The following is a 22,050-nucleotide window of genomic DNA, read 5'->3' as shown; positions in this document are numbered from 1 at the left end:
TGGTGATGAGGAGAAATAATTCAATGTCCGGAGTAGTTGAATTCTTGATGAGAGTTTACGGGAAGGCTGCATTCACAGGGATCTGTTTGAGGATTTCCATGATATCCATCTTGGACGATCAGCACCGATGATCAACACCTGGAGCCCAGACATGGCCAATCTCCTGGCCGAGCCACATCCCTTTACTTGTAAATCAGTTTCCAATATACATCCAGTCTCGCCTGCAAGGGGTGGGGAATTAATACGACGGGCATGATTTAACAAGTATCCAATATTACATATTTCATACAAGGAATGGCGCGAATTATATTTATTACACATAACACACTGAATCTGTACTTTTTTCCCACTCAAGTCAAACATTCCTGAAGGTTAAAAAGACATGTTCCACCTAAATTAGTATTTTTCCAGGGGTTTAAATTAGCTTTCTTTGTGGAGGTAATTTTATCATTTTAGGACTTGCTTTCCAGCTTCATAGGAAAGACTTGTTGTGTGTTTATCCTTTTTTTTGTATCTGTTCACACCAATGTGATTTGCCATGGATTTTCTGCTGTTTGTTACATCAGTTTTAGTTGTAATTGAAAGTACAACTATCTTTATTGTGGGTTCTTCTATAAAACTGAACAATAACTGTGTTTTTTTTTTTTTTTCAGACTTCTGTCAAAATCTTTCAGTGCTCAAATGTTTTTCAATGTAAAACTTCATACTTTTCTCTTAAATGCTACATTAACATGTTTTTGTTTAAGCTTTTGTTATTGTTTATCCCTTTGAATGATGTTTTATTTGGCTTAACTTGTGCTACTGAGGCTGGATAACATCTCAAGAACAAAAAAGAATAATTTCTGCTTAGTGATTCCAAACTCCTCTGATGCCTTGTGGGTTACTGCTAGGAATGACAGCCTACATTGTTCCCATGTCTTTTATTTAGTGACTTGTAATCAGCATACTTAGACTTGTGGAAGGCTATAATTGTTTTCATTTCTTGGTTATGGGTAGGTTTAAGTGTTTTTATTTCTCTCTGCACGTTTGTATGAGATATGAAAACTCTGCATACAAGTTAGGACAGACCTTCTTTGGTCCTTCCATTTCTAACATTTTACCCTTCAGAATCTGTTTCTACTAGCTTGAAGAAAAATTTACAAGACATTGTCTTACTCTGTGCTAAGCTTTTGCAAGTGTTAAATTATTTGATGAAAATCTAGGTAGCAAATGCTGATGAACATGTTGGAGGCACTGTTTTGTTGGCTTTTGCCAGCATGAAGTGTCACACTGCTGCCTTCTGTCAGTAAGACAGAAGCACTGAATTGTTAGTGTTTGAAGGGACCTCTGGCACAGCAACTGCAGGCTCATGAGAGAAGTAGTGGTCCAGCAGGTCTTACTGGCACTCTTTGAAACCTGCATGACTTACAAAACATAAGTGTAAAACAGACAGAAATTTGTCTCTCTGAATGGAGGCACAGGACAGATTAATTAACTTGTCAGTAGGTGTACAGGACATGTCCCAGGGCTGGTACACAAAAGCAAAGGTATTTTATGACTGAGGTGACTGTACTCTACAGATGACTGTCCTACTTTCCCTTTTGACATTTTTAGTCTCCTCTCTGCATTACTGTCCCAGAGGCAGGGTAAGTGAGGTTCTTGTTAACAGATCCTTTGGGATGGACTAGAGTGAAACAGCACTGAATGATTGCTGTTTATACATACATATAAATGGTAAGCTTATTTTAGAATAATTTGGTTTCAGTGGAAATGAGGTCTGTAGCTGTTCGTGTAGCTTGTTTTTATCTATAGTAATATAACAATATAAAAGTATCAAGATATAACTTAATGAAATATGCAAAGAAATAGAAGGAAAGGGTAAAAGTAGATAGTGAAAAGATAACATAACTCATGGATCCAACTGGGACTTGGTTTTTACAATTTCAATGCCCATTTGTCAAAGTAGCCACAATCTTGATCTGTTGGGGCTGAGGGAAACCACCAAACATGAAAGGTCACTGGGTTAATAGACATTGATGTTCAGAGGGGGAGCAGCCAGGTACCTCCACTGGAGGGGTGTTTTTGGCTGCTGCAGCAAGGATCATGTGCACTCCTCTGGTGGAAGGCTGCAGAAATGAGTCTGGGGGCATTTTGGGGGTCTTTGATGGTTTGTGGCCCCTTCTAAATAACTTGACTGCTGTTTGCCCTGACTTAGTTGAGCCAATTATGCATTATCAGAAGGGGCGAATACTTTAAGGTTTATGTGATACCTCTTCATGGGAAGGGCATTGGCATGATAAAAAGTGTTATCCTGTCTCACAGGAACTGTTTATTACTGACCTTTTTCCCTCATCTGGATCAAAAAATGGCTTGTTGCTTATGAAAGGCTGGTTTTTCATGGTCATCCTCTGGTGGTGGGCATGCACCTCCTCTGTCTCAGGGAGATCAAAGGTTTTGCCAGCACACAGTTGGTGTGTGCAAACCTGGCCTCAGCAGAGCACCTGCTGCTCTTGCAAATTGCTGATTGCTGGAGCCATTAACCTTTAATGTTTCAGTCTCACATCTGTCTGTTCTGAAGTGCTGACACAGAAAGAACTCCTGTTTAAAAAGTAGAAGGTATACCTATTTTGTTATTCTTTACATAGAAAGATAAATAACCTGCTTAGACAATGCAGGATAAAATTTTACAGAGGTTTTCTGTGTCGGTGTCTCAACTGACCAGTTAAGGTATAAGCACATTTTAGCACTGAAAATTGGAATTATTTCAGGTAGAAGTTGCAAAATTTTTTTTCCAGAGAACACAGGCATGTTGCCAAACATAGAAAGAAGTAGCGCGATAAGGACGTAAACAAGTAATTTACTTGTCAGTTTATCTGTAGTGTGGGAGGAAATGTCAGGATTTATTTTGAGAATTTTAAAGTGTTTCTTAAGTGCTTCGTTGTTGCAAAATGGGGCCCCTGGACCCAATTACCTTAGCTCTGTATCTTGAGCTTCAGTGGGATGCTTTGTGTCCCTTTTCTATAGCTTCTTAAAATATCTTTGTTATGATACAGTTAACTTCCAGTATTGTAACACTTTTCAACTCTGATGAACCTTGCCACTACCTGTGGGCTGGTTTGAGTGGATTGCCTAAACACTTGTAACTGGTTATTGCTGCAGGATACTTGAATTAACTTTTACTTTAAAATTTTACTGCAGGCTGTGCAAATTCAAAATAGTTCTATAAGGTCTCTTCACATTAAGGTCACTGTTTAATAGTTGTGAGTTAATGCATACTTTAAAATACAAATGCATTTATCTTAAAAATAGCTGTTTCAGATCATTAATAGCATTAGATTGAGGAGACTTAATAAAAGCACTTTTTCATATTAAAAAAAAAATTCAAAATCCCTCTTATTCTATGATGTTAAGGCATTTAAATAATGCCACTTACAGATTCTTATATCAATATGTATTGTAGTTAATAATTTGTGGTCAATTTATCTTTTTACTGTCACTAAATTTTAATTGAATCAGCAAAGTATGTACTATATATTAATGCATAATAAGTGGTGGTAATTATCTGTGCTTTTTTTTTACTGCCACTATAGGGATGAATTTTGAGGATTACTATTTTTTTCTGATTGTAAGCAAATAATAAAAGCTCAGATATGTGGGTAGTTCATAAATCAACTAGAAAGCAACACAAATTATCAGTAGCTGAAATAAAATGATGCAAATATTTACTCAGTCAACATAATATAAGTTGCCTGCTGCATTTTTAAAGAACATTGTCAGCAGCCTTTCAGCCAGCAAAGTTATTTGTATCCCAATCAAGGTAAAAGCCAAAAAGTGACCAAAGTGCAACCTTAAATGAGTGATAATATTATATGAAAAATAATGGTAGTAATTTTTTTTAAACAGTATGAATCAGATGAACAAGAAAAAAGTGCCTATCAAGAGTATGATAGCGACAGTGATGTTCCTGAAGAGTTGAAAAGAGATTATGTGGATGAGCAGACAGGAGATGCCCCAATAAAAAGGTAAGTAGGCTGTGTGTGTCCTTGGGTTAATTCACATGCTTTTCATCTCAGTATTCTATTTAGTTCAGTGTCTATAATCAGCAGCAGTGGAATAATAATCAAATGAATATTATGCTGTCTGCACAGTTAGAAGGCTCAGAACTTAGATCTCCAGAATGGGGAGGAATATTAAACTGCTCATCATTATTGCAGAGAAAACCAGAGGAAAGGAACACTTTGAAAGCAGATAAAGGCTCTCTGAAGCAGGTAGTGGAAAACTGGTTAGTAAGGACTAGATGTTAACTGAGGGTCCTTCTGTAGCAGCTCTTGTGTATATGTGTAATTTCTGTTGTGTCAAAAGCAATTGTTTGCAGACAAATGCTTTGAGTTTTGAGCTTCTGCTTCTGCAGAACAGTAAACTTGTACAGGTTAAGGAAAAAAAAAATAAGGTTCTTCCATATCTTGAAAACAGTCTTTTGAATTTTAAATTCTCTTTTTCTTTAATACACATCTAGATATATATAAATGAATATATATATTCTATTTTGATGTCTATAAAAAGTATTTTATTTGTATATATTTATGTAAAAAAAAGCCAACTTTGTATCCTCTAAAAGGATCTGAAAACAAGTTTCTGTCTAGGATACTGTACAACTTAGATGTACATTCAGACTTTGTAAAGTAGGCTAACATTCTTTTATGTAGGGTTTGCAGGACAGGTAGAATGCCATCACTTGGATGAAAGTAGAGTAGTTACAAGATGACTCTTTAGGATAAAATATTGTTACCGTGATTCTTTCTATAAGGTATACCATGTAAACTGCCTCCTTGCAAAGAAGTGGTGCAGCTATAGCTAAAAATTATTTAATTGGAACAAACAAGAGTTGCTGTCCATAGATTTATGCTGTGAAATTGAAATTTCTGGAAGAATATAATTTTGAGGTATGGCAGCTGGCAGAGGGTTTCTCTTACAGAAAATTAAAATGTGTCTAGTTGGATAAATATCATTTAGTCAAATTTTTTTCCTGTCTCTTTCAGAAGTAAAATTTATGAAAAAGTTAATGATTCTTTTAATTTTACCTTCCTCAAAATTAATTCTATTTCTAGGTAGTAACTTTTAGCTGTAGCTGACAAATCAGCATCTGTTTTGTTGTGACTTGTGTTGTTTTTATTCTCTTAATTAATTAAGAATTTGATTCAGAGTGATTAAAATGACTGTTGGGGCAAGACAGAGCTCCAGCATTAGAATAAAAGTCAAAAATTCCTTCTCTAGCACAATTCTATGTAAATTAGATCAGGCTTCTTTCTTAAATGTTAGAATCCTAACCCTGTTGTGCTTTGGAATAAATAAAATTCTTTACTGGAAGACTTACTGTCCTGTGAAATAAGGAGGGAGGGATAATATATTTTCCACTAAATTTAATTTGTATGTCTTTGAATGTTTTCACATTTGCCTATTTTGTTTTTTTCAAGTGTTTCTCGAGAAACTCTGAGGAGCAGAAAGAGATCAGATTATAACCTCAATAAAGTGAATGCACCTATTCTAACCAACACTACACTGAATGTAATAAGGCTTGTTGGTAGGTAGAATAATTGTTTTTTTGAAGTGTTCTTGATTTTTGTGCAAATTTACGGATTATAGCAAATATGTTAAATGATATTTAAGGCCCTGAAAAATATACCTAGTTGGGCTCTATTTCTGCTCTTTGAAAATGTTAATAAGATTTGTTTATTAAAAAATTATTTAATTAAATACACAAATTTGCTTATATTTTGAGAGTTATTTTTACCTGGAAAATTAATCTTCATGCATATGTTGGTTTTAACCTATAATGGTAGTTTATTTTTCTGAAATATTGAATGTGTTAGAAGACTAGAGATAGCGAGCAAAAAGATTAATACTCTTATTTTAAAGTAGAATAGTTGCAAAAGTAAGAACTTCAGGGTTTCTTTTCCTATTTCATTATTCAGATTCTTGCACTCAGAATAACTGTTTTTACTACATAGTAATCAACTAGAAGCAAAGATCTCTCTCATACATCCTAGTAATCCCTAGGAATTTAGGGAATCTCTGTCCCTGTGGGTCATCAGGATGTAACTGGACAGGCTACTGAGCAGCCTTGTGTGTTCAGACCTTCTCTGAGCCAGATGTTGCACTAGGCCACTTCTTGAGGTCTTTTCTTGCCAAATTTTTCTATGAAAACACTGGCCTCCAATTCTACATGTGATGGGGTTGATTATTTTATCATCATGCCTTCTGTGTGATGATCTAGATAATTGTACCATAGCAATTTTCTGCTACTGACTTCTATCTATAGAGAAGGGGGAAGTAACTGCCTAAATATATCTGAGTAAGCAGGAGAGAGAAGAATTCTGTATGTGTTGCATTAATGAGGTTTGCCTTCAAAGTTTGAAAATCATTGTTGCAATTCAGAGTAAGCCCTTTTAAAAAAGGTTACTCCGATACCTCATTATAACAACTTTTGCTGTCTTTGAGGGCAGCATGAAAGTCAGGAATTAATTTTCTAAATCTTCTTTGCAGGTTTGCTAAAGCCTTTTTTTTCCTTGAGAATTTATTATATAGACCTGAAATGAGAGTTCATTTGTTGTGATTTTTCTGTGATTGATCTGTGACTTAGGTTGGAGAGATTTGTTTGCTGCTTTTTGCTATAAGGTTTTGCTCTAAGAAAATGGAGGATTGAATCTAGAAACCACTCATGGCACTTTCATGCAAATTCCAGCCTCTGTTCCTCCCATAAAACACTGTACCAGTAGGTGAAGCAATAGTTCTGGTTTTCCAATTTTACATAAGGAGTCCTACTTGAGGATTATGTTGATAACCCCAAAATTAAACATTATTTTAAAAGCTCATATATATGCTTTATTCTCCTTCTGGAATTATTATTAATTTTCAATTTTTCTGCTGTTTGGGGTATTTTATATTGTTTTGGTAATGCGTGGTAGTAGCATTATTTAAAACATGGAATTGGAAAGGGACCTCCTGTGGGAAGAAGATGTCATTTAGTACTGCCTGTATTTACGCTTCTTTTGAGCTCCAGCTCAAAAATACTCCTATTAACAGCACACTCATTCTGATAAGAATTCTATTTCAGAAATCTTGTCATTCTAAAGAATAAATAAATAAAATATCCTCCTATTTTCTGCTGACTTGATCTTATGACAGAAGAAATTTTGAGGTTTAAGGGATTGTTTTTTTTCGATGCATACTGTTCTGCTGTTTTTACAGCAGAACAGCAGAACTATTTCTTTTCAGTCTTTGATTTGCTAAACAGTGGAGAGATTTCTAGTGTCCTCTGTATTCATCCACCAGAAACTTAAATTTTCTGCTCTTGTTGTAATCTTACCAAAATCATGTGCAATACTTCAGATGAGATCTTCCTGCATTGTCCAATTCTTACATCATTGCATCATGGTCCTAAGTTGTTTCCGTTTTGCACCTCTTTTGATTTCTTACAGCTTCCTTGTACTGGCAGTGTGTAATGACCTTGTACAGCCAGCAGATCCTCTACCTTCCCAGTTTTTTCCAAGAGATAAGCTTCTAGCTTATAGTAGAAAGATGCGTTTTTTTAATAATTGTCCCCTAAATGCATGGATTTACAATTTGTGCTACTGAATTTCATCCAATTCTTTCTACAACAATCATCAAGTATGCCTGTACATTTTGTCAGTCCTTTCTGTTTTGATGGTGCCTCTTTATTTTTTCCTATTATCACTCTTATTTTTGTGCCAGACTAATTTGTGAAAATGTTAAAGAGATGGCCAATTGCTGGGAACTCCACAGTAGCTTTTTTAGTTACTTCCCTTTCCAACACACTCTAGCTTCATTTATTTACTGTGCAATGTTGTTATATTAATATTTTCACCAAATCACAGATAGATGAAATGTACTGTGTCCTTTGTGTAGAAAATCATGTACCTTATTCTGGTACAATTCACTTCTGTTAGATCTATGATTTATCTTAATTTTCCCTCCATATTTCTGTTTCTGTCATTTCCATAGTTTCTTCTAAACAATCTGAAATTCTGCATCCCAAAAATTATAACAGTGGATCAGTAGTTATTACTATTTTCCCTCCTTAATATGTTTTTTTTTTTTTTCTTTTCTGTTTTTCAGTCATAGTGATGAGCATGCAGATTTAAGTTGCCCAGTCAAGTAAAAGAAATGATTGCCTTACTTCTTAGGAAAGTAGTAGTAGCAAATATTGCTAGTGTATAATTGAAGTGGGAGTGGTTACAATTGTGTTTGACTCTCAAGTGAAGAGTTCAATTTGTCACATTTCTCTTACATTAATGAAGGTAATTAGTTCTCTTTCTAGCATCACAATAATTTATAAGGTTAATTATTTTTCCTGTAAAGCCATTGCATGTTGACTTAAAATGTAAAGGAAGAGTAAACCTGTGTTAAATTTATATGGAATAGTTTGGTTAAGCACTATATAAGAATAATAAATGACTATGTCATTGTATATATTGATTCAGTGATCTCTTAATATAATTTTGATCTAAGAAATAGTTTAGTGGCTATTTCTTATATTGATGGAGTTTAATGCTTTTTTGGCCTTATTTTTGCTTGTGTTAAGAATGGGTTTTGAGGACAAATTCTTAGATTTTGCTTACTTTAAACCCCATTATCTTGCAAGAAAAAAATAATAGTGGTGACAAACCTCACAGCAGAAGTTGTTAGCTGAAGTGAGTGATTGGTAGCATAACATAGAACCTCATGTGACTTAAAGAACCTTAAACCACACAATCCTTAAACAGACTTTGCACTTTTTCCTTTAAAGTGGCATTTTAGCTCTTAATGTGTGTCTTCATTCCACCATTCCTTTTTCCCAGCCACCTGGGTCAGGGATTACCAACATCTTGTCAATGAAGACTGATACACAGAAGGCATTTTGTATATCAGCCTTTTGTGTTTCCCCTCACCAGGGTTCCTTCTCCATTTAGTAGCAGGCCTTTTGTTATTGATGTATTTGAAGAAGCCCTTGTTGTCCTTGACATTCTTGATGAGATTTAATTCCAGGTGGGCCTTAGCTTTTTTTGTCTTAATGTCTACTCACTCTAAGAATGTCTCTATATTTGTTCCAAGTGGCCTGTCCCTGCTTCTACCTCCTGTATATGTCCTACTTTAGTGAGTTTTGACAGATGTTCTGTGTTCATCCATGCTGGTCTCTTGCCAGCTTTACCCAATTTCTTGCTCATTAGGATGCGCCATTCTTGAGACTTGAGTATTGACCATCTCTCTTGGACCCTTTTTTCCTGCAGAGCCCATCCCATGGAATTCTTCCAAAAAGATCCCCAAAGAAGCTAAAGTTAGCTCTTGAGAAGCCCAGGGTTGCAATCTGGCTTGCTGCCCTGCTTCCTTCATGTAGGATACTGAACTCCACAATATCATGGTCACTGTAGCCAAGGCTGTCCCCAACCTTCACATCTCTAGAAAGGCCTACCTTGTTCATTAGTAAAAGGTTGAGCAACACACCATTCCTCATTGCTGTCTCCCACCATCTCTGTCAGGAAGTTGTTATCAGTGCTTTACTATTTATGCTTCACTGTTTTGTTCTTCTAGCAGGTGTCAGGATGACTGAAGGCCCCTGGTGAGAACCAGGGCCTGTGACCATGAGGCTGCTTCTACTTGACTGTTAAAAGACTTCATCCACTTCCTTCTCCTCATCAAGTGGCCTGTAGCAAACACCCCTGACAGTGTCACCCTTATAAGTCTGCCCTGTTATCGTAATGCTTGAGCTCTGGGCTGACTCATCATCCACCCCAAGGCAGAGCTCGAGGTGTTGCCTCACATACAGCACAACTCCACCACTGTGCTTTCCAGGTCTGTCTTTCCTAAACATGTAGCATGTAGCCCTTCATGACAATATTCCAGTCACACAAGCTATCCCAACATACCTCTATAGCTGCAATGAAAACAAAGCACCATGACTGCATACACATCTCTAATTCCGTCTGTTTGTTCCTATTGTGTGCATTGGTGTACAGGCACTTCATAGAGGTGTTTGAGTGTGTCAATACCTCAGTGGGAGTGCAAGGGGATGTCCCATAGTCCTGTCTTACGTCTTTGGCTGCTTGTACCTGCTGGAGGTATCCCACTTAAACCTTATTTTTCCGCATGCATGGTCACTGTAACTTTCCCGTTACCCCATCTTTTCTAGTTTAAAGCTCACTTTACCAGGTTGGCCTGGTAAAGATTTATTGGCAAAGATTTGTGTGTGCTAATTTGTGAGGTGCATCAATTTTGTATAGATTAGTCTAATGAAAAATGCTGTTTACTTGCTATCCTTAAGGACAGAAGGAGTTCTGCAAGCAATACTTCAAAAGAAACCTGGCAAATGTTCAGCAGTTTAAGCTATCTAGACCCTCTAGAAATTCAAGCTACTTTCAGCTGCTGAAACTTTAAGTGTTGTTTTCAAGTATTTCTGGAAATTTTTATTTTGATATGTCTTTGGACTGTGTGCTGTTTGGAAATGTTCTTATATATCCCTTTTTAACCCAAAACAGTGACTTCAGCACAAGTATAGGTAACAATGTGTAGACATTAAAAATTGGTGTCCTGTTATGGAGAGCAATGAGGAGGAAATGTTCTTGGAACATTTGGAACACTTGTTGTGTCAACTTGCTGAGTGATGTAGTAATAGAGAAATGTTCTTGGCTCTGGAAGATTTTTATAGATACAATACTTGGGCAGTGTGTAGTACGTAGCACTTTGGAAAAGTATAAGACACTGCCCAAGAGATTATCTTCAATATTGATGCCAGTTGCACAGATACTTGGAAGTCTTAACTGTCCAGAATGTGACTCATCACTCATACTGTGTTTGGGTTGCAGGCAAGTTTAAAAATATATCTATCACAGTGTAAGTGGAAAAAGTCGCCTGTCCAGTACAGAATATTCAGATAGTATGGATGAAGGTGACACTTGTTTTAATTAGGTACCAATACCAACCTTTCACAAACATTCAGAAGTTTCCACATTGGTCTGTGCATTCGATTTTCCGTTTTAGAAGACAAATAGAATTTTTAAGTCCACTTTTCAGTTTGTTCATAATGCTATGGGTTAAAACATTTATAATTAAGTAGTATAGAGTTAATAAAAGGGCTAAAGAGACAAATATCAATTATTACAACCTGTGTCAAATCTCTACAAATAACAAAACTTATGCTTGTGTGTCGTAGCAAACAGGGGTGTAGTCATGTAGTATTCAATAAGGAGTCTAAATTAGATAGAAACCTGGAAGGTAGCAATGTCAGGCTATTGTTTGGTTCTTACTTTAATGCTCTACCATTTTATCAGGTATGTAGCTGTATCATGCACGTTTCAACTTCGTTATCTTTGCTGACCTACACAATAACTTGCTTGAGAAATTCAAATAACTCCCCCATTATTAAAAGCTAACTTGTTTCTTTGCTACCCAGTTTCTCTGATTAAACCAGTATTTTCTCTGCCTATTAGTAGATTACTTCTCTGGGCATTGTTTTAACTTGAAGATGAGTGTTGTTGACTACAGGAAAGATAAATTGTTTTAGCACTTTCCTGTGATTTTTCCAACCTGTCACACCTAAATATGTCTGGAATATGACAATTTGTGAAATGACCTGCTGCATCCTACATTCTAGGGTAGACTGCATTTTTATTTTGGTTTAAAAATTGCTGTCTGTCTTGTACTGTAATAAGCAAACAGTTTGTTGGTAACAAAATAACATTTGTTATATGTTATGTTTTTAGAACGATAAAAGGGCAAGCAGGATGTCATTTTTGAGGTAGCCAGCAGGAAATGTGAGGTCTCTGCAATATCAGGGTTTTCATTAAGTGTGCTTCTTTTATGACCCAATGAAGAGCCATGTCCTATGCTGGAAACAAAAATAAGTGACAACTATAGGCCCTGTGAAGTAGGTCTGTAGGGAAAACTCCCTTTTGGACTCCAAATACTATGATCAGTTTGATTCGGATAACATATAGATGAAGAACCTGAGGCTGGGTTTTATTATTAAAAAAAAAAAAAAAAAAAGGTGAAGTCCAATATGTTACAACAGAGAATAGTAAGGAAAAGAAGGAATTGTTCTTCTCCCTGGATGTGCCAGGGTACTGGCATTCTCCTTTACTCATAATCTCTCCTGGAAACATTTCAAACTTGAAACTACTTGAGATTCTTACCACAGGATAGAAAGGAAGGACAGCAGAAAATGCTGTATCACTCATGTGAAGCACATAACTCCTAAAGTTGTTGGGTAAAATCCAATCTTGGACATATCATTTTTATACTGTGTTTTTCTATTGCTTGAAAAATATCCATATGTGCATATATAAACACGCTAAAGCCTAAGATCTACAGTGGCTCTGTATAGCATTTGCCAGACACTGCTTTAGCAGATCAATATTTTTTACCTAAATGAAGCTGGAACTTGTAGAGGATCCAGACTGTTGTGTGTTGAATTTGTTACCAGAAGGCTAAGAATGGTTGAAGACATTTTGATATGGATTAACATCTATATTTTGAGAAGTCTTGAAACAATTGTGGTGTCTTAAGACATCATTTTAGCTTTGTTTTTAAACCTTTCCAATCTGTAAACTGTTATTAAGTTGTTGTTAATAAACAATGAAGGCTACATAATACACTTGGTAAAGTTGGCTTTGAGTTTGTCTAAACTGTCTTTGTAGCACTTGTGCTGAGGAAACTGATCTTCTGTATTTAATTTTTAAGGGAAATACATGCAGATGATGAATATTCTGAAACCTATCGCATTTGATGTGATCCACTTCATGTCCCAGCTCTTTGATTATTATCTGTATGCAGTCTATACATTTTTTGGCCGAAATGACATGGTAGGTAGAAGCATTTTTCATTTTCAAGTATCACTGTACTCAGAATGAAAATACAGAAGAGATCTCTTTGCTTAAAATACTATCTAATATATAATTCCCAGAAAAATTAGTGGCAATAAAATGGATTTGAATGTAGGAGTAAGAAAAGGCTGATAGCTCAGCAATAAGGGAAGTACTGGGAGCATTATTGTCAGTGAGGCATTAATCATACTATGTTTTGAATAGCTAGATTCTCTATTCTTTTTTCAAGCATTATTGAAAAGGAGGAAAGACAATGTAAAATACCTAGAAGTAGTGGTAGAAAGTGGGTAGCAAAGGAGATCGCAGAAGGAGGGTGGTTTGAGACTAGACAGTACAAGATGATTGAATTTTTCTGTATGTATTTCTCTAGTTTACATAAGAATAGCAAACATAGGAAAAGGGAGCCATGAAAGTTAAGTAGGAACTCAAGTTTAAGAAATTTGGAAGACACTTTTCATGTCTAGTATTCTTCTGCCAATCTACGTGCATTAATAAAAACAATGTTTTTTTGAGTGATCTTGTAGTTGAAAAAAAATGCTTGTTGGCAACGTCTTTACATAACATAGATCAGATGTCAATAGAATTGTCTTAATAGCTGCATGTAAAAACAACTTCCTCCTATCTTGGCCCCTAAATTACTCCTCAAGTAACAGTGTTGAGGGATTCCAAATCCATCATCATTTGCTGGCAAATTGTAATGAATTTTCAGACTTAACATATGGTTCTAAAAGGTTTTGAACTGTTTGGCAGGACAAGTGTATTTTCACTTTGTGTTTACAAGATGGGTGGAGGTTTTTTTCATTTTGTTGGGTTTTTTGGTGTGGGTTTTTTTTTTTTTTTTTTTTTTTTTGTTTGGGATTTGATTTGGGGCTTTTTGGTTTGTTTTGTTAAGATAATTCATTTCTGTTGGCTTAGTTGCTCTGCTATTCACATTGTGTTGCATTTATTATTTCTTTGCACCTCCTGTTTTGTGTTTCTAAAGCCCATACCAGCTTCCTCACTCTGTGCTCCTAACAGAGAACAGCACAGTGCTAGGCAGGTAAATGTTCTAGCAGATGGGTGGTAAAATTGTGATGTTTTTGTACTGTGCCTACTATTTGTTTTGACAGATTGTTTTCCATGGGAAACAATGCTTACAAGCATTTATGATTGTAATAAACCCTCTTGTAATGCTGCTTAAATGTCCACACTGTCCATAGTGTTTGTATACCTTTAGAAATTAGAGATGGGTGATGGTATGTGATTTAGACCACTCAGAGAGTTCTTGTTTTATTTTTGTTCAGAAAAAAATGTCAAATGGGATTCTTAGAGTATGCTGGTATAACTTCCTTAAATGTTAAAAATTATTTGTGAATATTATGGTTATTTTGTATATGTGAGTTAGTACACACATAAGGAGAATGGTTATATAGAGTTTATTGCCAGCTCAGTGAAAAACAGGGATTTAAAATATGCATGTTGAGTTCTATGTCTGTTCATGATGCTGTTGTTACTTTCAGAACTTGTTCAAATCATTATCCTATGTAATCAGTATTAGCTTTCTTCACTGTCAAAAATTAAACACTGTTGTAACCAGAATTGCTTTCAAAACTTTTTTTATTTGTGGGCTGCAAATTAAGCCTGCCTTATCTCAAAAATTAGTTTAATGATTACAGGTAAAATTGGTGATGAACAGAATTATTCTGCAAATTGTTTAGTGCTCTGCTTACTAGCCTTACTATATCATCAATTTATGAAAATTAAAAATCTATGGATCTGCAAATAGAAATAGCAAAAATTTGTATAAAGTGAGTCAGCTGTGCTGATGAGTGAAATGTTCATGGTAGAGCCATGAGGTTCTGTTCTTGTGAACATGTCTCCTAGATCAGGTTGTAGATCTCATGACAGTGTACTTCCAGTGAGAATCCAACTCAAATGTAAATTGTCATTTAATTAATAGAAGGATTGGGGCAAATGACATTTTAAATTAGAAACTTTGGATGCAGTAAATGGGCATCCAAATGATACCTGTTTGTACTCACACAGAGAGGAGGAGGACACATAAACTCAAATACTTCCTTCCGTGATTCAGCCCACAGAAAGCAAGTCTAATAATGCAGTGTACAACAGTGTCCTAAATATTGTTCAGCAAATTGCCTTTTGGTGTGAATCACATACCAGAACTGTATTCAAATCCTTCCAGGTTGTTGACTTAAATTTGTGTCTGTTACACATTCTGTTCCACTTTCTTTGTGTTAGTTTGTTGGAGGTTTTTATTAACCTCCAACAGGAAGTTAGAAGAAGATCAGAAGTTACAATAATTATGTGTGTCAAATCAGACCCTCAGCTGGTATAATCCATTGCACTTAGCAGGAAATTAGTGTAGCTATATATATGTGTGTATATATATATGAATAAAATAAATACATATATATAGCACAGGTATATATATAACTATATATCTCAGCTGAGTACTCCTGAGCCGTGAACATGAAAATGGCACATTTCTGAGGTGGATCTTCGTAGACATCAAGTAATAATGACTGTTTATAAAGATCAGTGCTTATAATTTTTACATATGCAAGATATATATTTGATGATTACTAGAAATTGTATAGCTAGAAAGAGGAGGGAAAACCATTTGACTTGGGTGTGGTGTGAGTGCAAGGCTTGTGGGGGTGTTGTGGGGCATCATTCCAGGCTCATCATCCAAATGAGAAAATCTAAATTCCTGCAGTTAAATACGAAATTATAACAATAAAAGATACTGGATGTTTAATTCGTATGAATGATACACTGTTGTCTTCATGGAAGGTACTTAGGTCATTCTTCACAGTGAAGTGTTGAGTGCTGTGACCTCTGTTGATTTTCTTTTCATTTTGTATGGTTGTGATTCTGTGCTAAAATTTTACTGTAAGAAAGATGTGGATAGTCTTTGCAAGCTCAAGTTTTGTTGTATAACTTTAAACCAAAGAGATTTCCTTTCCTGACTTAAGTAGAGTGTATTTCTTCCAGTTTGAATCAACAGGACTGGGCCTCAGTAGCAGCAGATTACGCACCACACTGAACAGAATCCAGGAGAGTCTGATTGATCTGGTAAGTACCTGGATGTTGTTAATGCTCCGTGGGATAGAAGTTTGTGTATGATATTCAGGAATTATATTTTATCACAGCTTTTTGATTTCTTTTCTCATTTCACATTAATTGTGAATGTGTCTAATAACGAAGTTATCTAATCACAAAGGCTTAGTTTCATGATGTAGAGGTCATTACTGTATGAAATCATTTGTTTCTAATGTACAGCAAAAGGAATTAAATAGATTTTGCTAGATGTAACAATGACATTTGATATTTAAATCTTCTGTTATGATTCATATAATAAAGAGAGACGATTCAGTATTAGCCTTGCTAAAAGACATTTTATAGAAAGAAACAGATGACTCATTTTTCTTCAGTAAAAGGATAGTAAAACAGTAAGTTCTCCCTGAAGATTGTTCACCTTTTCAGACAAGAGAGCTTGTGTACTAAGACCTCCCTTAATTTTGGGGAACTGTCCCTGATGTATTTTTTGGATACTAGCCCATCAGTCATTTCATGATTTATGTTCAAAATGTGAAAAGCAAATACAGTGCTCATGTCACACTAGCAGTAGATTGCTATCCTGCACAGAAGGATGGTAAAGGAGACTGTAGGTAGTTTTTGTGGATTCAGCTGAACAGCAGAGTTTATAAAGAAATATTGCTAAAAACTACACCAGAAATGGAAGTTTGAAGTTCTCATATTCTGCCTAAATATAAAACCTTTGAAACATTGTGAAGAAATTTCCTCAGGGTGTCATAAATGGCTTGTGTAGTACTTAATACTATGAATGGTACAGGAAGATTTTATTTTCTGAGGCTTCTATCTTAGAAAGAGGAAAAAGATGTTCTACTCTGACTTGCACAAGGATTTGACACCCCACAGAAATGTACTTTTTATCCTTTTTTAATTCCTTGAAGCGTTTTATCAAATACTAAACTGTTCTCTCAGAGAAGCATCTTAGGAGGCTTGGAGGCCATTTCTTAAACAGTCAGTAGAGGGAGCATAAGATAACTAATAACCCTAGGCTCCTGTAAAGGAGAAAAAAGCTTCTTGATATTCTTCTCAAAGGCAGTGTATACAGAAAGAAAAATTAATTGCAGGAAGTACTTGCAAATTAATCAGCTAAAGATTAGGGAAAAATGGCAAGTTATGGAATTAATTTTTAAAATTTCTCTATAGTGATGGTTCTTTCATTTCTTTAGCAGTTAAAATAATTGAAAAAATAATCTAGGAGTGAATTGGAAAAATAACAGCAGTTTTTCTTCCTCAGTCATTAACAGTACTGTAATAGATAATGTTATTGCCAGTTGAAATTAATAGCTATATTCAATGTGAGATTTGAAAGAAGAAAGAAATCTTAGCTAACTGCTACTAGCTTAAAGGCATTCCATGAGGTTTATTAATATCTTATGAACTTATGCCAATCTTACACTAGAAATGGAAATTTTTCACTTTTTGATTTATGAGGAAATAAAAGTATTCTGGGTATTTTTGTTTATTGTTTGCTTGTTTTTAAGAATTTGTGAAAGTCAAGGTTCATTTTCATTGTGTCATAAAAAGTACCTTTTTCTTGAGACCGCATGGACAGTTCTGCACTGCTCAAGGGATTCTCTCATCTTATTTTAAATTTTTGTAAATTGCTTTCTGAAAGTATTTATGTTTGTGTTGTGGCATTCAGTTTCATGGTCTGTTGGGAATTTAGGGTTGTTGCGTTTTCTTCTACCCATGGTAAATTTATTAAGGGCTTCATTTCTGTCACACTTCAGTTCCTCATTGTAGCATCAATATTTTATTTCCACAAAGATATTATGAATCTGACAATTCTGAGTCTGTGACCAAAACTTGGCCACTTGCATATAGATCAGAATAATTTCACAAATCTGTCAGTCTCGGTGAAGGTTGAGCTACGTGGTCTACATGAAGACTCTTCAGTAATTTAGACTGGATAATTTATAGCTTTTCTCTTGGACTTTCTCAATTCCTTTTTTTGAGATATGAGTGAATAAAGGCCTCTTTACTCAAATTTATTGTCAGGAGTTAGAGGAATTGTTAGGAGGATTGAGTGGCCACCCCCTCCAGCCTTGTGTGGAATTCTTGTAGTTTCTGTTTGGGATTGAATTAATGCTATCTAGTTTATACTAGATACCTTTTTTTTTTTTTTTTTTAATAATACTACTTTTATTGTTACTCAGATGAATTTTAAGTTTCCTTTGTGAAGGAAAAAGTGATGTGGAATGGGAGTTCCACTTCTGGCAAGTTAAAGCACTAAGTGTTCTTTCTTACATTTTTGTAGCATGTTCAGTATGAAGAATATGGAGGTCGATTGGAGGCATTCCCTTTAACTCCTTATGGAACTCTATTTTCCAATTATTACAGTGGAAGAAGTTTCTGTCCCTTAATATATACTGTGCTTACAAGTATACTTACCACACTTGGAAAAGAAGTATTTTCCTGGTTTTTATTTGGACCACTGAGCGAAGTCAGATTTCTGACTTGTGGCCAGTGTGCAAAAGGCTACAGCAATTTGAAGCACTTCCTCAGCTCTTCCCTCCATCCCTTCTCATGCATCACGTGCCTCCTGCTTCTGCTTGTCCCCTCTGAGCAGGATTCAGCTATAGCTGAACCACTTCTCCACTGTTTTTTGCAGTCTAATACTTCAAAACCAACTATACTTTATAAACTGCAGCAAGTCCTCCTGCAGTTTAGATTAATATTTTACACAGTGAGCAGGAAATAGCTGAAATGCAAATGTGTTTAGTCCTGTTAAATTCTTTGCAAGGGAATAGTACACATTATTCAATGTCAGTATGTTTCTCCTAGACTGATAAATGATAAACCACATTATAGTAAACAAAAGCCCCCAAACAAACAGTGACCAAACTTCTTCAGTTGGTAGTAAATGTGCTCCTGCTGGTTGTAATTGGGATAAAAAAGCATTTTTAATGTGAACTTTTCTTAAAATTTGGATATTCTCTATGATGTAATCAAAATTACAGTGATGGAGGACTTCATGATGAAATCTTTCAGAAGGACTTAACTCTACAATTGAGGAAGCAGGTTCTTAAAACATTAGTGCTTTAGATATGCTTCCAATCTCTAACTATTACAAATTTAATAGTAATGATATCCAGTTATGGCTTTTTAAAACACTATACTGCTAATACAGGAACTGGTTTAAGTATGATCTGAAATTTCTTTTGGTAAATTTAATAGACTTAGTTAAAAATAAATAAAAGAGGCTTACCAATTTGCAAACCTTTATTTGCTTTCTTATAGTAAGTTTTGTGGAAGTGTGCTGACAGCTTACAATGATTGAGTAAGCTGTTTTCTGTATGTGACCTCCTTGTATTTGCCTTAAAAAAATACCTTTAGGCTAAATCAAAGGTACAAGAAACAAAATCACTGTGAGTATTTGTTTTAAAGTGGTTTAGGGTCCAGTTTCATTTCTGAGAGTTAAGAGAACAGTATGACTTTCAAAGATTTATCGGGCCACACTGTACTGAACTTCATATGTGTATCTGAACTTCATAGTTAGTTCTTTGACGTTTAGCACATAATAGCTTTTATATAGTTTTCTGCTATGCAGCAGCTTCAGAGTTAGTAATTTAATAATTACTTCTGAATCCTCCAGAAGTAGCACTCTACAAACACTTTACTCATTCATATAAGCAGATTGTATTAAAAAGAAAACACAGAAAGAGAAAACTGAAAATCAGATGAAAAAGTGCTGTTCTTTCAGCCTCACTCAGATGTGGCTTAGGCTAAATACATCAAAACAAGCCCCCTTTTTGCATTGCTTGTATCTCTTCACTGGCAGTTTCCAAGTCAGTATATAGACAAACCTACACACATTATGTCCTTGTGTTTGTAATTTCTAACAGGAATGTGTTTTTACACAGTAATGATGTCCCTATTAGTTCACTGAGAGCTTTAAGCCCCTAAGTACGAGGCATCAATCAGTTTCTTGTGTGGTGGGAATAATTAGTGCTTTGGAGGGAAAATACTTCTGATTCCTTGTTCTTTCTGTTTTTAAGCAGCTTCTTTTTCTTCAAAAAATGTAATGTAATTGGATACTACCATTGCCTAGATCTTGTTTGTGAATGTCCTGTGTACGTAAATAGCTGCTTTGAGTGATATTGCTGCAAAAAGAGATTTGCAGACCAAATAACTATGGAATACTCATAAATAATTCATCACAAACAGGTTTGCTCAAGCAAAACTGAAATTTAAAAGGAAGTTTCTCAAAGTCACTGTGTCTTACAGTAGTAGAAAAACACTGTAGTAAAGTATCTCAGTATTGCAATGCAATATATAGTAGAGTACATGGAAAGTATTGCTGATATAAATGAGTATGGGTCAATGTATTTAAGAATCTGTCTTTACTTTGGCTTTTGGACTCTTTCCCCAGAAAGTATATGTCTTTTGGCAGAGTCAGGTTAGTGATTGATGGTGCAGAGATGGAAAATGTAGATTTTTCAGATGTACAAATAAGATAAAGACTGGTAGGATTCATTTTTTTTTCTTCATGTCTGACTTCCCATCCCATTTTGGCTTTGACACTTTTATCTTGTGGAATGGTGCAATTCAATTAGTCCAGTGCTGGAAACAAATAATTTGGTTTTACTTAAAATGTCACATCACAGGTCTACATTACATAGAGTGGATAGGTGCCCTGTTGTATATGGTGTGGCAAACTCTGGAGAGTCTTGACTGTGGAATTGTTTACCTGAAATGGCTGTGCCTAGCACAAGGATGCAGCTCCTAAACAGCACAGCTAAGGTTCTCAGTGAAATGGTAGCTGTGACTCTTGGTGAGGTTTTATTTGGGTGAAGATATCTTGTGCAACATTTCTAATCCATGCTTTGTGTCCTGCTGCCTAAAAAAAAAACAAACAAAAAACCAAAACAAAACAAAAAAAACCACATGAAAAAGAGACAACCAGTGATAAATAAATCTTCCAAGATCTTGTAATATTTTTATGCAGAAAGTCTGTCTTTGAAGAAAAAAATTCAGTGTCAAAGATCCCAGAAATTTCGGTGCAAACTTATTTGAACTGTTTTACTGAAGTCAGTGGGCCTGACCCAACTGAGGTTTGGGACATGCTTGTTTTGTAAAGACAAAGAGCATTGGGGTTCCCCACTCTTGAAACCAGAAACTCATGCCTGCTGTGATGCAATGCTGATCAATTCAACCCTAAGGACAGTGTGAAACATGTGCATTGTAAATGTTGGGAAGTTTGTGGATCCCTTTAATGGTTCTTCAATAATGCTATAAAGACACCATTTGCATGAAAAGGATTGGAAATAATAGAAAATTAATAGCATGGTTTCTCAAGATGGTTAGTAGTTTGGTTTTTAAAGGTAAGATTTCTTAAAGCCTGTAGAGTGGTGATTACATTGTTTATGTTTGATTTACTTTCTTGCAAGTTGAGGCAAGATTACCTGCTTAGTAAATTTTGTGTCCCCCAGCAAGAAAATACTAATCTTGCAATTTAAAACCTAGTAGGGGTATTGTAAAATACCATTTTAAAACCTTAACATGTTTACAACATATTCAAGAAGTACTTTTACCTTGAAAGCCTTGTGCTTTTGCAATTGGCCCTACCTATAATTTTCAGCATTCAGTTTCAATAACAGTTAGGGATGTGTAAGCTCAAAGGGGAGGAAAAAAAAAGCCTGATTGGTTGCTTTCAGTATATTTCTTTTGATAAAAAATTCTTGTATATTAAGCATCTACTTGGAGTTAGTTGAACTATTTTCTGTCAGCTTTTGAGTACAATAAGAAGTCATGCTTTCTTTGATCAGTTTTTCTTGTAATCAATGCTCATGATATTACAGAAACTATGAATTATAGCTTTTTAAATAGAGATGATGAAGCTGTCCTGTTTTATGTAAACATTTGGGGTTAGTCTGCTTTTCCTTGTCCATCAGCACTCATCAAGTTCTTGGCAGAAGTGTTGGTATGTCACAGCTGCTGTAGACTGTTCTACTGCCAGAACCTTTTTGGATAGTACAGTTTTGTCCATGCTTTTTTGAATACCACTTACTCCTTTAAGATTGGGATTTCTTCAGTAACATTTAGAGTTATTGCAAAATCAAACCTAAAATTTTTGCTATTGTGTATGTATATTAAATCA

The 22,050-nt window shown here is 35.3% G+C and overlaps 1 protein-coding gene across 2 annotated transcripts in view; it reads left to right on the top strand.

The window, feature by feature from the left end:
- The window catches only part of VPS50 (VPS50 subunit of EARP/GARPII complex), an 80,251-nt gene that overhangs the window by 43,828 nt on the left and 14,373 nt on the right, over nucleotides 1-22,050 (top strand). Inside the window, exons 19-23 of one of the 2 annotated variants that reach the window (XM_021551761.2) lie at nucleotides 3,883-4,001; nucleotides 5,454-5,560; nucleotides 12,712-12,833; nucleotides 13,837-13,893; nucleotides 15,849-15,929. In XM_021551761.2, coding sequence (XP_021407436.2) covers nucleotides 3,883-4,001; nucleotides 5,454-5,560; nucleotides 12,712-12,833; nucleotides 13,837-13,893; nucleotides 15,849-15,929 — 486 coding nt within the window. The remainder of the gene's footprint in view (nucleotides 1-3,882; nucleotides 4,002-5,453; nucleotides 5,561-12,711; nucleotides 12,834-13,836; nucleotides 13,894-15,848; nucleotides 15,930-22,050) is intronic. The other variant, XM_021551762.2, reaches the window with a different exon arrangement.

Source organism: Lonchura striata, chromosome 1, assembly GCF_046129695.1.
Source record: "Lonchura striata isolate bLonStr1 chromosome 1, bLonStr1.mat, whole genome shotgun sequence".
Lineage (NCBI taxonomy): Eukaryota > Metazoa > Chordata > Aves > Passeriformes > Estrildidae > Lonchura > Lonchura striata.
This window is presented reverse-complemented; position numbering and strand designations above follow the sequence as displayed.